Source organism: Schistocerca serialis, chromosome 7 (assembly GCF_023864345.2).
Source record: "Schistocerca serialis cubense isolate TAMUIC-IGC-003099 chromosome 7, iqSchSeri2.2, whole genome shotgun sequence".
In the NCBI taxonomy this organism is placed as follows: domain Eukaryota; kingdom Metazoa; phylum Arthropoda; class Insecta; order Orthoptera; family Acrididae; genus Schistocerca; species Schistocerca serialis.
The window spans coordinates 632,175,519-632,189,455 of NC_064644.1; the positions used below are offsets into that span (position 1 = coordinate 632,175,519).

The 13,937-nt window shown below is 41.5% G+C and overlaps 2 protein-coding genes across 2 annotated transcripts in view; one reads left to right on the top strand and one right to left on the bottom strand.

Annotated features, from left to right (window-relative positions):
* Positions 1-5,505, top strand: part of LOC126412425 (uncharacterized) — a 217,093-nt gene extending 211,588 nt beyond the window's left edge. Inside the window, exon 9 of the mRNA XM_050082020.1 lies at positions 5,380-5,505. The gene's annotated coding sequence lies outside the window, so the exon portion shown is untranslated. The remainder of the gene's footprint in view (positions 1-5,379) is intronic.
* A 5,962-nt stretch (positions 5,506-11,467) lies between these two features.
* Positions 11,468-11,902, bottom strand: LOC126413312 (molybdenum cofactor biosynthesis protein 1-like). Its single transcript, XM_050083211.1, has one exon. The coding sequence runs from the start codon at positions 11,900-11,902 to the stop codon at positions 11,468-11,470; it is 435 nt and encodes a 144-aa protein (XP_049939168.1).
* Between the last annotated feature and the right edge of the window lie 2,035 nt (positions 11,903-13,937).

Sequence of the window (13,937 nt, forward strand, 5' to 3'; positions counted from 1 at the left end):
AGGCGTTGTTTGACTCGCCGTAAAGTCTCGAGGAGTAGGCTTCCCGTACGGACGGAAGTGTCCCCGATGATAACGGGTTGAAATGACAGGAGACGTGGGCGATGTGTCGGCGTCCGTTGGAGAAGGAGGCGAGTAGCTGTACTCTGACAGAGGATGATCCTCCGGTTCCTGCATGGGCACGTCTCCTGGTGGCGTCCGTTCTGGTGCTGGCATCGCAATGACGGTGAGAGGGCTGCGTTGTGAGTATTGAGAGATGCCAAGATCCCGAGCATCAGGTAGAGCCAAAGGTGGTGTGGCGGCATTCAGAACAGGCGTTGCTGGCACCCGAGTCCGAAGCTGGTCCAAATGACGCACTGCAACACCCATGTCCATCTGGATTTCATACAGGCGTCTGCCACAGTGTCGTAAGATGCGGCCCGGGCTCCTTTTTGGCCACCTGCCATATCCCCGTACCCAGACGAGGTCGTCGGCGGTGAACCGGCCAAGGGAAGGCAACCCGCGGCCGTGAGGAGGGAGGCCGCAGAAGATGAAGTAGCGTGCGGGGGCTGTCGCCATGTAAGAGCTCAGCCGGGCTGTGATCACCCATGGGGGGTGAAACGGTAAGACGCCAGGAACAGGTGAAGCGCATCATCAGCAGCAGAAGAAGTCAGAAGTTTTCGCATCTGAGCCTTAAATGTGCGGACCAGCCGTTCAGCCCCACCGTTGCATTGTGGATGGAACGGCGGGGCCGTGACATGAGTAACGCCGTGACGAGCACAAAAATCTGCAAAGTCGGAAAGAGGCAAATTTTCGGACCATTATCAGTAACAAGAGTACAGGGGAGGCCTTCCAAAGAAAAAATGCAGGCGAGAGCACTGGTGGTTGCCACGGTGGTAGGTGACATGCAATGGACAATGAAAGGAAAGTTAGAGTAGGCGTCAATTACAAGGAGCCAATAAGTACCTAAAAAAGGTCCCGCAAAGTCAGCATGAATGCGCTGCCAGGGCTTCTCAGGTGAAGGCCACGGTGACAGAGATGACTTCGGGGCAGCGGCCTGTAACCACTCACTGGAAGTGACAGGAAGTAAGACCCCTGACGCAGTGAGACGATCCAACTCCGTTTAACCCGATTTCGAAGGGCCACAGGAATGGGCAGAGCCCGAAAAAACTTAGGCCGAGCAGTGGGGTTTGAGCGTAATATGAGCTTCAAAGTCGTTCGCACGGCCTAAACTGGGAGAAAAAAGGGACAAAAATGTAGTCGACAAGGAATCCAGTTGAGCATAAGGAATAGCGTCAGAGACAATATTGACAGAGTCATCTATGGAGAACCCAAAAACGTGAAAGGCATCGAAACCAAAAAGATTTTCTGCGTTGCAGAACTCCGGAGATGGGAACTTGCCCTTCAGTATATCCTCTCTTCTCGTTATCCGCCAGGCCTCAACCTCTGCTAATTTCAAGTTGCCGCTGCTCATAGCTCACCTGTCTTTCAACAACATCTTTGCCTCTGTACTTCTGCCTCGACTGACATCTCTGTCGAATCTCTTTGCCTTTACAAATGTCTGCTTGTGTCTGTGTATGTGTGGTTGGATATGGGTGTGTGTGCAAGTGTATACCTGTTCTTTCTTCCCCCTAAGGTAAGTCTTTCCGCTCCTGGGATTGGAATGACTCCTTACCCTCTCCCTTAAAACCCACATCCTTTCGTATTTCCCTCTTTCCTGATGAAGCAACCGTTGGTAGCGAAAACTAGAATTTTGTGTGTATGATTGTGTTTGTTTGTGTGTCTATCGACCTGCCAGCGCTTTCGTATGGTAAGTCACATCATTTTTGTTTTTAGATATATTTTCCTGCTTGGAATGTTTCCCTCTTATTATGCATTCAGTTAACTAAGTAGAAATCAGTAATATCTTATCTCAGTGAGGAACTTGAAACTTTCAGCGCACGTCAGGAGCATGGAGAGGTGCTCTTCCTCTACTTGAAAAGAACAGTTGACCACGCACTGAGTAGATAGGTTCCTAGTAGAACAGTTCATAATGGGATGCAACCTCCATGGTATACAGTCACTGTAAAGAAAACTTCTAAAGGAACAGAGATTACTGCATAATACGTGTAAAACAAAGTGTAGGATTATAGATTGAGAGAGGCTGGATGAAACATGTTTGGCTGTCAAGAGAGCAATGCATGAAGCCTTCAATGACTACTGTAGCAGAATATTGTCAAATGACATTTCACAAAATCCAAATAAATTCTGGTCATATGTAAGGCTGTTAGTGGCACAAAAGTTAGTGTCCAGTCCCTAGCAAGTGAGACAGGAACTGATATTGAGGGTAGCAAAGTAAAAGCTGAAATTCTGAACTCGATTTTCAAATGTTCCTTTGCAAATAAAAACCAGGAGAACTGCCCCAATTCAATCCTCGTACACTGAAAAAATGAACGAAATAGGTATTAGTGTCAGTTGTGTTTGAGAAACAGTTGAAATCATTAAACAAAGCTCCAGACCCCGATGGAATCGCAGTCAGATTCTATATTGAATTTGTGGCTGAGTTATCCTCTCTTCTCACTGTAATCTATCCAAAAAACCTTACCCAGTTTTTGGAAAAAGTTACAGATCACACCTGTCTACAAGAAGGGTTGTAGGAGTGACAAAACTACCATCCAGTAGCCTTGACATCAATTTGTTGTAGATTCTTAGAAAATATTTTGAGCTCAAACATAATGAGGTATCTCGAACGGAACTACCTTCTCGAATCAACCAGCATGGTTTTCAAAAAACATAGATGATATGAAATCCAACTCTCACTTTTCTCACATAACTTGCTGAAAGCGTTGGATCAAGGCAACAGGTAGATAGTGTTTCTTGATTTCCTAACAGTATTTGATTCTGTTCCACACCTACACTTACTGTGAAAAGTACGATCATATGGGGTATCAAGTGAAATTCGTGACTGGATTGAGGACTTTTTTGATAAGAAGGACACAGCATGGTACCTTGGATGGAGAGTCATCATCAGATGTAGAAGTAACTTCAGGTGTGCCCCAGGGAAGTGTGTTGGGGCCCTTGCAGTTCTTGTCCATTAATGACCTTGCTGTAAATCAGGATTTTTGCAGATGATGCAGCTATCTGTAATGAAGTGCTATTTCAGAGAAGCTGCATAAATATTCATTCAGATCTTGATGAGATTTCAACATGGTGCAGTGATTGGCAACTTGCTCTGAATGTTTAGAAATGTATAAACTTAGTATCCTGTGACTATAATATTGGTGAGTCACTGTCGGAATCTGCCAACTCGTACAAATACCTGTGTGTAACACTTTGTAGGAATATGAAAATGGCATGATCACATAGGTTCAGTTGTGGGTAAAGCAGGTTGTAGACCTTGGTTTATTGGTATAATAATGGGGGGAAATGCAATCAGTCTACTAAAGAGATGCTTAAAAGTCATTCGTGTAACCCCCCCCCCCCCCCCCCCCCTCCGCCCACCACCCTAGACTATTGCTAAAGTGTGTGGGACTTGTACCAGATGAGACTAGCAGGAGACATTGAATGTATACAAAGAAAGGCAGCATGGTCACAGGTTTGCTTAAATCCATGGGAGAGTGTCACAGAGATACTGAAGGAACTGAAATGGCAGACTGTTGAAGACAGGTGTAAACTATCCCAATAAAGTGTATTAGCAAAGTTTCAAGAACTGTCTTTAAATGATTACTCTAGGGATATACCACAACCCCCCCACATATTGCTCTCACAGGGGGATAAGATGAGAATGATTACTGCTCACACAGAGGCATTCAGACAAATTCAGACAATCATTCTTCCATTCTCGATACATGAATGAAACAGCAAGAAACCCTGATAACTGGTACAATGGGACTTACCCTGTACCATGCACCTCCTGGTGGATTGCAGATTATAAACGTAGATGTGAACTGACAGTCTCTTACATGTGCATGAGGGAAACATCTAATCACCTTTATTTTACCAAGACAAAAATTATGATTTAATAAAGCTTCTAACCTTGACAGGAAATAATGGATTAGGCTGTCCGTAAATTATAAACTAACATTATTGTGATGATGGAAAATCTCATATAAAGACGTGAAACAAATACTAACAAAGAGATAGAGGGGCTGGCCAGTACAGCCAATAGATACACAAAACATAACAGAAAATTTACGTATCCTAGCTTTTGGAACTTTGTTCCTTCGTCAGGGAGGAGAGAGGGGAAAGAAGGGGAAGAAGAGAAAGTGGATTCAGTTACTCACAACCCAGGTTATGAAGCAACAGGGTAGAGGTAAACAGGGAGGGTAGCAAAGATGGAGGCATGGGTGTATACTCTACAGTATGTCAACATGTTGCCTTGACCTGTTTGATCACCAGGTCTGGCTCCAATTCAGTGCACACGGGACATCGTCGAACAACTCCAGTGTCTCTCAAAAACAGCATTAACCATCCCTGTTTTGATGACAATGTGAAACAGGCATGGAACTTCATCCCACAAACTCATATCCAGCACAGTGCATGCACGTTTACATGCTTACATTTGGGCAGTTACACTGGATTTCAATGTATTAGTGTATCACATTTGCAATGGTGTATCTCGCACTTATATTATCCTGTGATCTTGCAACGTTAATCACTTAAATAAGTTACTTAGACATATATGTTCCTGAAATTTCATTACTCTACGTTAATTACTTTTTGGTGTTGCAATTTTTTTTTTTTTTTTTCAGTGTACATGATGACTACAATAATACATTATAATGTTTCTCCAGTGGTTTCAACATTAACTTTTTAACAGAAAAGATTTTGCTTACAGTTCATTTTTAAGTTAACATTTCTAAACTTTTTAACAATCCATATTAAAGCTAGCAATAGTAACTATATTAGTAATTGCTACTGTAAACAGTTACACATATGAACATCAGTTTTGAATAATGGGTTTTGAGTGTAAATAATGTTTTATGTAAGTGTTTGCATTGATACTTAAAATTAAATGTCATGTAATGAATGTCCACTGTTTTGTTGGATCAAGTTATTTACGAACGCGATGTACTGTGTTCTTCCATTAGAGAATGAGACTGTATTGTTTATCGATTTCATTACAAAGTGCTAATAAGCTTTTAGTTAGAAAACCTTCTATAACTGGAATTATTAATATGAGAAAAATAGGAACAATGAAGGAACGGAAGATCAGTTGCAGAAACAAGAGTAGCTCTGAGTTGCAAGAGTGGTTGCTTTTCCCACACATGTAATTAACTGGCATTATCACCACTATTAACTTACCGTGGTTTCACATCTCATCTGTTCATTGTTCCCCATGTCCTGCCCTTCTGTTCCCCCTTGCCTCTGTTACTGTAATCGATATGTAAACAATATTTTTCACATGACCATTTTTTTTTACAGGTTGTAATATTTGACATTGCAGCTTTTGAAAATGGAGCAGGATGTTGTGCCCTCTTTCCTATTGGAGTGTTTCTCTGTGATCAGAATTGGAGGCAGACAATTCACTTGAACTTCCATTGCTGTTGTTGATATCTTTGAATCATGTTGTTTCTTTGTGATTAATAAAAAAATTATACAATCCAATGGTTTCTTCACCTTGTCTTTAAAAATTCCAGACCTATTGTTCAAACACATATTTTGAGAGTTATGCATCTGAGCATTTTTGTGGAAAGTGTGTTTCACACATACTTTCAAGATAAATTGAATAATGACCCCCATTTTGTGTGTTGGGGAAAATAATTTGATACAGCTAAATGCATATTCAGGTACACACATTTGCTCGCGCCTGAGACAAAGTGAGAGTGATTCAAAGGAAGAATTCACTTCTTTTTACCTACTTTCTGAATAACTCGTACTTTCATCAGAAATGTCACAATGCAAAGTTGATTAGATAAAGGGACCAAAATGAGAGCAAAATATAATTTGAATATCAGAAAAAATAACCAATTAGTGTTTGCGTAATACTTTACGGCAAGCCTAAAATTAATTTTTAAGCATTGGGAAATCTGGGATGGAATAACAATAATATGGAATAGGATAGCTTTCTGCTCCCCACCTAGAGGAGACACTGAGTGGCAGACTGGCACATTGAAGGAAGATTTTTAGATATTAGAAAGTATGGGACAGTCCTCATCTAGCAGGTGTGGGGGTGTGAGGCCGGGGTGGGAGCAGGTAAAGGCCTAGATATGTGAGACAGAGAGACTAGCAAAGGTTTAGGTAACGGGGTTTACAGGAGTGAAGAATATGTCACAGCTAGAGTTTCTAGGCTTCGTTCCTGTGGCCCCACACCTCAATGCCCTCCCCTGCTCCCATTCCAACCTCACACACTATTACGTCCCCCTAGTACACCTCTCTCTGTCTGTCCACCTCCACACTCCCAACCAGCAGAGACTCCCTATGCTGAGGTGGGCTCTGTCCATTAGATTACACTCGTAAGATAAAAATAAACATTATGCAGCATGAAAGAATTATCTGTGTGGGATGGAAATATGTAGATGTGATGTACGTGCACAGACACAAAAAAAAAAAAAAATTACAATGTCAGAAAAATTGAATGATTTATTCAAGAGAAAGAGCTTTACAAATTGAGCAAGTTGGTCCACCTCTGACTCTTGAGCAAGTTTGGCATTGATAGATTTGTTGGATGTCCTACTGAGGGACATCAAGCCAAATTCTATCCAAGTGGCGCATTGTATTGTCTAAATCATGAGCTGGTTGGGTGGCCCTGCCCATAATGCCCCAGACATACTCAGTTGGGGAGAAATCCCGTGACCTAGCTGGCGAAGATAAGGTGTGGCAAGTATGAAGACAAATTGTGTGTGGGCAGGCATTATCTTGCTGAAATGTAAGCAAATGATGGCTTGTCATGACGAGAAACAAAATGGGGTTTATAATATCGTCAACAGATGTCTGTGTTGTAATGGTGACACAGATGACAACCAAAGAGGTCCTGTTATGAAAAGAAATGGCACAGTAGACCATCAGTCCTCGTTGGGCTGTATGGCAGCCAGCAGCCGGGTTGGTATCGCACTGCTATCTGGTGTGTCCCCAGGCACATCCCTGGTCTGGAATTGCATTGACTGGAATATAATTGGCTTCAGTGATGAATCCCACTATGAACTGAGCCTCAATGATCAGCACAGATGTGCCTGAAGACGCCCCAGACGGTGGGATACCACCTTGAATGTCACATCCCTTACGGTCCAACTACCAGGACTGATGATCTGGGGTGCGATTTCTTTTCGTAACAGATCCCTTTTGGTCAACAGACGACTATGCTGTAGGGGTGACATGGATGTCACCCCTACAGCATAGTTGTCTGTTGACAATACTGTAAATCCGATTTTGTTTCCCTTCTTGGCAAGGCATACATTGCTTACATTTCAGCAAGATAATACCTGTCCGCACACAGCTTGTCCTCATGCTTGCCAAACCCTACCTTGGCCAGCAAAGTTGCTGGATCTCTCCCCAATTGAGAATGTAAGGAGCATTATGGGCAGGGCCGTTAGACCACCTCGGTATTTTGACTATCTACAGTGACATTTGAATAGAATTTGGCATGATGTCCCTCTGTTGGACATCCAACAACTCTATCAGCCAGAGCCAAGCTTGTATAAGGGCCAGAGGTGGACCATCTCATCCAATTTGTGATGCTCTTTCTCTTGAATAAATCATCCAGTTTTTTCTGAAACTGTAATTATTTTTCTGTCTTCACATGTATGTCACATTTACTGATTTCAGCCCTATTTGGTATTTCGATAATTCCTTCAGTACCTAAGTGTTTTTTTTGAGTATATAGTATCTGACAGTTTCTTTTTTTTCAATATGCTTGTCTGCTGCCCATTGCCTGGTGAGTAGCAATCTGTCCTATTTCATATTGTTAGAATTAACTTTTGACACTCAATATTTATGATGCAAGCAAACTGTTATTGCCACTTGACATGATGGTGAATGGTACTCTGTTAGCCATTGGCACAAATGGATTGACATGATAAAACAAGGCTCCACAGCTTTTACAAACTTTTTGAATGTGATAAATACAGCTTACTGCTGTCAATACTTTTGTTAATTACAATTTTGATCGTTTGTTATTTTCAAGCATACATGTCAGGTGCTACGACACATTTGAATTACTGCAAATGGACAAAGATGACCAGACTCATTTCTCTTCAGTAGAAACAACTATCGACAAGAGAAGAAACTTAATGTCATTCAAATCTACTTTTTCATTGGTAGAGATCTTTCACTCATGGGATTAGCAGCAGAGATTAAAAAGAAGCAGCAGCAAACAGATCCAAGGCATCCATTGTTTGGAGCTCATGTTCTTCCATCACAACTCCTTATAATAGTATCAGCTCTGGAGAACTAAGTCCTGATTCATTTTCTTGTAACAAAATAGACTGGCATTACCTTCCAGTTAAAAATGTGAAGCTTTACATGAATGTCCTACATGCAGTTTTTTTATACTTGTGCTCTTTGAGTTCCTGTCCTAGAATACATTAAAATATTAAAAAATGTGTAAATTAATCTTTGAAACAATCCAAACCTTTCAATGGAAACCAGGAAAGACTTAGAAACATTATAATTTTAAAAAAAAAATCTAGGAAAGGTAATGTAAGGAACAATCAGGGAAAGTCTGCTGTACCCTTCCTGTTGTGTATTGTGTTATTGTTATTCTTAATTTTTTAAAATTTGATAATGGCCATTAAAGACCATGCAGAATAGCAATTGCACATTACTAGAAGCTGCCTTTGCATTCTTCCTCCAACAGCCCATTGTATTTGCTCATCGTAGAAGCCTTTAAAGTTGTAACTCTGGTCAGTCTGAGACGCCGCCTAGATTTAATCCAGCCTGTCAAAGATCCCTTTGTCATTCCCCTGAACCACGTCAGAAACTTTAAGGTTGTTTCCAAGAGTATTAAAAATCTGTTTTGTCATCCTGACCTTCAAACTTTCGTCTTCCTGACTCGACAGGTGCAGGCAGTATTTCTCGATTTCTGAACAGCTTTTGACTTAGTGCCAGATTGATGCTTATTATCAAAATTGCTACCGTGAGGGGTATCGAGTGAAATTTGTCACTGGAATTGAGGATATTTTGGTAGGAATGACTTACATGTTATCTTGGGTGGGGAGTCATCATCTGATGTAGAAGTAACCTCAGATGTGTCATAGAGAGGTATGTTGTGACCATTGCTGTTCATGTTCATGTACATTAATGACTTTGCAGACAATATTAATAGTAAAGCACTCTTTTCACAGATAGTGCATTTATCTAGAATAAAGTACAGTCTGAAAGAAATTGTACAAACATTCGTCAGATCTTGATAATTTCAAACTTTCTTTTAAATGTTTGGACATGTAAAATCGTGCATTTTGCAAAATGAAGAAAACGCAGTGTGGTATGACTACAGTATCAGGGTGTCTTGCTTGGATTAAGTCTATTCATACAATTACCTGGGTGGAGCACTTTGTAGGGATATGAAATGGGACAGTCATATAGGCCCACTCAGGGGTAAGGCTGGCGAAAGAGTTAGATTCTTTTTTGGTAGAATACCATAGAAATGCAGTCATTCTACAAATCGTTTGTATGATCCATCCTAGAATATTGCTCAAATGTGTGGGACTCGTATCAAAATGGATTAATGGGTGATTTGAACGCATGCAGAGAAGGGCAGATCAAATGGTCACAGGTTTGTTTGACCCAAGGGAGAGTGTCACAGAGATGCTGAAATAACTGAATTGGCAGACGCTTCAAGATAAGATGTACACTATCCTAAGAAAGTATGCTTACCAAAAGACGACTCTAGGAATATGTTACAACCTTGTAACTATTGCTCCCATAGGGACCGTGAGGACAATATTAGATTAATTACAGCATGCATAGAAAGATTTAAATGGTCTTGAAACATGAACAAGCTTTAATATCTGGTACAGTGAGATGTACCCTCTGTCATACTCTTCATAGTGGTTTGCAGAGTGTGGATGAACATGTAGATAGCATCATCAAGAACGCAATCAACGTGTCTCTGAAACTTGAGCTTCTCCTAGTGTGTTGTGTCACAACGTTTTGACATTATTATACATACAAGACTGCAAAGTGGAAAGTGTACATTCCAAGATTGTTTCACACTATGAATGAGGACAACCCGAATCGAAGGATGGAGCACTACGAGTGGTCTGAAGGCATGCTTCACGAAGATGAATGGTTTGCAGGGAAGGTTATCTGGCCTAATGAGGCACAATTCAACCTGAATGGTAATGTAAACTGTCATAGCTGCGTGTATTGGGCTGCTGAAAATCCTCATGTTCACATGGACAAACATGTTACTTCACTTGGTGTTAATGTGTGGTGTGGTCCGTCATAGTATTGTTTCTCTGACCCATTCTTCTTTGAAGGTACATAACTGGTGAGGTGTATCATATGCTGCAAACATTGATTTTATTAGCCATCCAAGAGGTGTTTGGAAACAAAAGATTTTTACCTACAAGACTGTACTCCGCCTCACCACCACAGAGATATCAGATTCTACTTAGATGAAAATCTACCTGGACGACGGATAAGTCGAAGAGGAGCTGTCAAGTGCCCACCAAGGTCACGGGACCTTAAAATTCTCGACTTCTACCAATGGGGGACCTCGACAAACAAAGTTTACCAACAGAACCCAGCTACACTGAATGAGATATGAGAGACCATCAAGACATCCTGTGCAGCTACCACACTGGCAACACTGACAGCTGTACTTCAGTCAACAATTCAGCAACATTGATGTTGCTTGGCTGCTAACAGGTGTCACTTTGAACACACAAAATGATCTTCCTCCCATGCAAGAATTTTGACACTATGCCATTTTGTTCCATCAATATTGACTATCAAAGAGAGTCTACATTTTTCTGGACCCCTCTGTATTACCACTGTCACAGTTTCACTATTTTAGACAATGGGACAGGCACAGTTTTTCCCTAACTAAAGAATATAATTTATTCTTCACCAATGAAGCACAACATTGAGAGAAAATTTTGGAATTCGGTACAGTTACGTTGCAAATTTCAAACTCACAGTTATTCATCTAACAGATGTGCTTTTTAAAAAGAAATGCTGCACATGCAATGCCCGGGATTGTAGCGACGGCACTGTACTTTGGGAGGAGAGTGACAAAAATACTGACAGTGACAAAACAATGAATGTTAGTGAAGTTAAGAGTGTCTTACATGATAACTGCAACTGAAAGGTTTGTTTTTGTGCGTAATTTATCTACAGTGTACTACAAAATAAGTGGTTAAGGGTAAATCACATTTTGAAAAGCTTTTGTAAATGGGCAACTTGACAAATTATTTTTAATTAAGTTTCTCTCTTTTTCGAAATTAAAGGTGCAACTTATATTCAGTCCAATTCGATGTGTATATAATTTATGATAACTATGAACAGACTTTGAAATTTGCCTACATCACACCAGGTATACTTAACTTATTTCACTGACCCACACAGATGCTCATGTCCGGTGGAAGTCTCCTCTAGTTCCCCCACTTTTGGCCAGAAGCCTTATTTCAGATATCACAATGTCATGACTCACAGCTTTGCACATATCGTACACTGTTAAGGCAGACACCGATACAGCAGTGAGAGCTTCCATCTCCACGCCCGTCTGCCCTCTACACTTTGCCATGCCAGTTATAATCACACAGTTGAGAGCAGAGTCCAGTTCAATGTCCACAGCCACAGAGGATAAAGATATGTTATGACACAGAGGGATAAGGCTGGACGTCTGCTTGGCCCCCACAATTCCCGCCAGGCAAGCAACGCTAAGTACGTCACCTTTCTTCAGGCCATTTTCTCGTACGAGTTTCATCAGTTTGGGTCCCACAAAAACCTTTGCTCGTGCTATAGCAGTCCGTTCTGCCACCAGCTTCGAACCCACGTCGACCATTTTCGCCCTGCCGGTCCGGTCAACATGAGTCAGACTTCCGGACTGTGCTCCCAAACTGCAGAAACGGCAAGAGAAGACAGAGGGCTGTGCTCTGTGTGTTTGTCTTGTTAGGAGTCCTGCATTGCACATAATGCTTGGGGTACAGGGAAGCAAAAGAAACTGTTTTCTAGCTTCAGTCACTACACTCAAATTATGTGACAACAACTGAAACATCTGTGTATCCGACACAAACAGGGGCGAAATATTGGTTTCTGAGAAGAAGTACTTTTGAAAATCTTGTTTCTGAAGGTTTAACAACTTCCGACTTTGTGCCTTCACGACATCACTACAGCCATCAAGTTCAGTGCCACCTGGAACAAAAATACAAGCTGTAACAAAGAACACTTCATAATCTGAAAATAGGTTAACTACAAAAGAATTTTTAAGCATTCGTGTTGAAACACCCCCGATTAATTCCTTTACTGGATTTTGGGTAATTTACCGAAGCCACCAAACAGTTAATTATTATGATATATGACCTTGTGCTTACTGGATGAAAGGCTATTGGTTGTTCTGCTTTGTTCTGCTGTGGTTTCGGGAGTATTTCAACCGAATGCGGCTGTTCTGAGACGGAATAGCTAATGATTGAAAGTTTGTCTATTATTAAGTATCACAAAGGTTGTGATGTACAACTGATATATATTTCATACTAACACACAAATTCTGAGGCAGTTGCTACCTTTGCCTTACACGTCTAATTGCGGTTATCTCTTTTTATTGATTGCTGATTTTCAGTACTTTGTCACAGGCAATGCTGATGGTTAACATTCATAACAATCCTCACTGCAATCCATGGTTGTTGCTGGCTGACGCGGTTGACACGAAACACGTAATTTGGCACTTGTCACTTTCTGTTTCATATCACTCGCGAATCGGCATTAGTGAGAGTCAACACCACAAGGATCAGGGGGACGTGCTCACTCGTCATACTCCAGTGAATTTTACCGTTTACAACTCACTAGACCACCATTCTTGCCCGTCTTTCCCGCTCTACTTCTCACTCGACACTCTACCATACTACTGCGCACTCAGCACTAGTCTCACTGCCTACTACAGCGCTCGACAATCGACTCCTGTCCGCTATCGACCTGGGCGTCAGATACTAGCATCTATGTTTGTGGGATCACGGATCCCTTACAGTGTTCAAGACAAGTTCTTTGAACCTTAATGATCTGTGATGATTCTTTTCTTTCCTAAGCTAAGGTCGAAAATCTGTTTCGTCTGCAGAAGTGTGCAATATGAATATTACACAAAGTTGATAGGAACATCTCACATAAATCTGCTCAGTGGCTGTAGATTTCACAATCTTGCAGGAGTGGATACAAGGGGAGGTCATAGCAATGATGATAACTACCACCCACTTCCCAAACAACATATTATACTGGGGTGCCCTTAAGAAGGAAGCAGTGTGGTGCATTCTGTGCAGAAAGAGATGGGGAATGCTTTATGGTGCTGTCTGTGTGTTCTCTCTCTCTCTCTCTTTCTCGCTATCCCACGACTCACATTTCAGCCACTTCCAACCCTCGTATCTTGCACAGGCCACTGTGTCTGCTTCTGACTCTGCCTAGTAGAATTTATGCGGTCGGAAAGCTATCGCTGTTGCTTTCTAATGTAATACTTGTCATGTTTCCTTTATGCCAGCCATTGTGAACACTAATGGCTAAGTAATCTCACCATACCTAAATGCCTTGTATCGTACACGCACCACAAAATGCACACTACAGACAGATGTGGCAGAATGACACAATGTCTTTATATTTCTTACTTCACCAATTTCCAAATGCACGCATAACTTTTGGAGAAGGAGGTAGCGTGGAAACAGAAGTGTGTCAAAAATGCCAAGTTCTTCCAGCAATGACAAGCTACATGTAATAAAGGACACTTTTCAGTTGCTCGTGCTAGGGTCTGCCCACAAGCACATGCTTTTGGTCTGATTGACAACATTCCAGCCGGGTAAAGCTGCACACCACTGGGTTGAACATACCAGCTGTCAACA

What these genes read in the sequence shown, in the direction of transcription:
- LOC126413312 (XM_050083211.1), bottom strand. Translation starts at nt 11,902, where the DNA reads ATGGTCGACGTGGGTTCGAAGCTGGTGGCAGAACGGACTGCTATAGCA.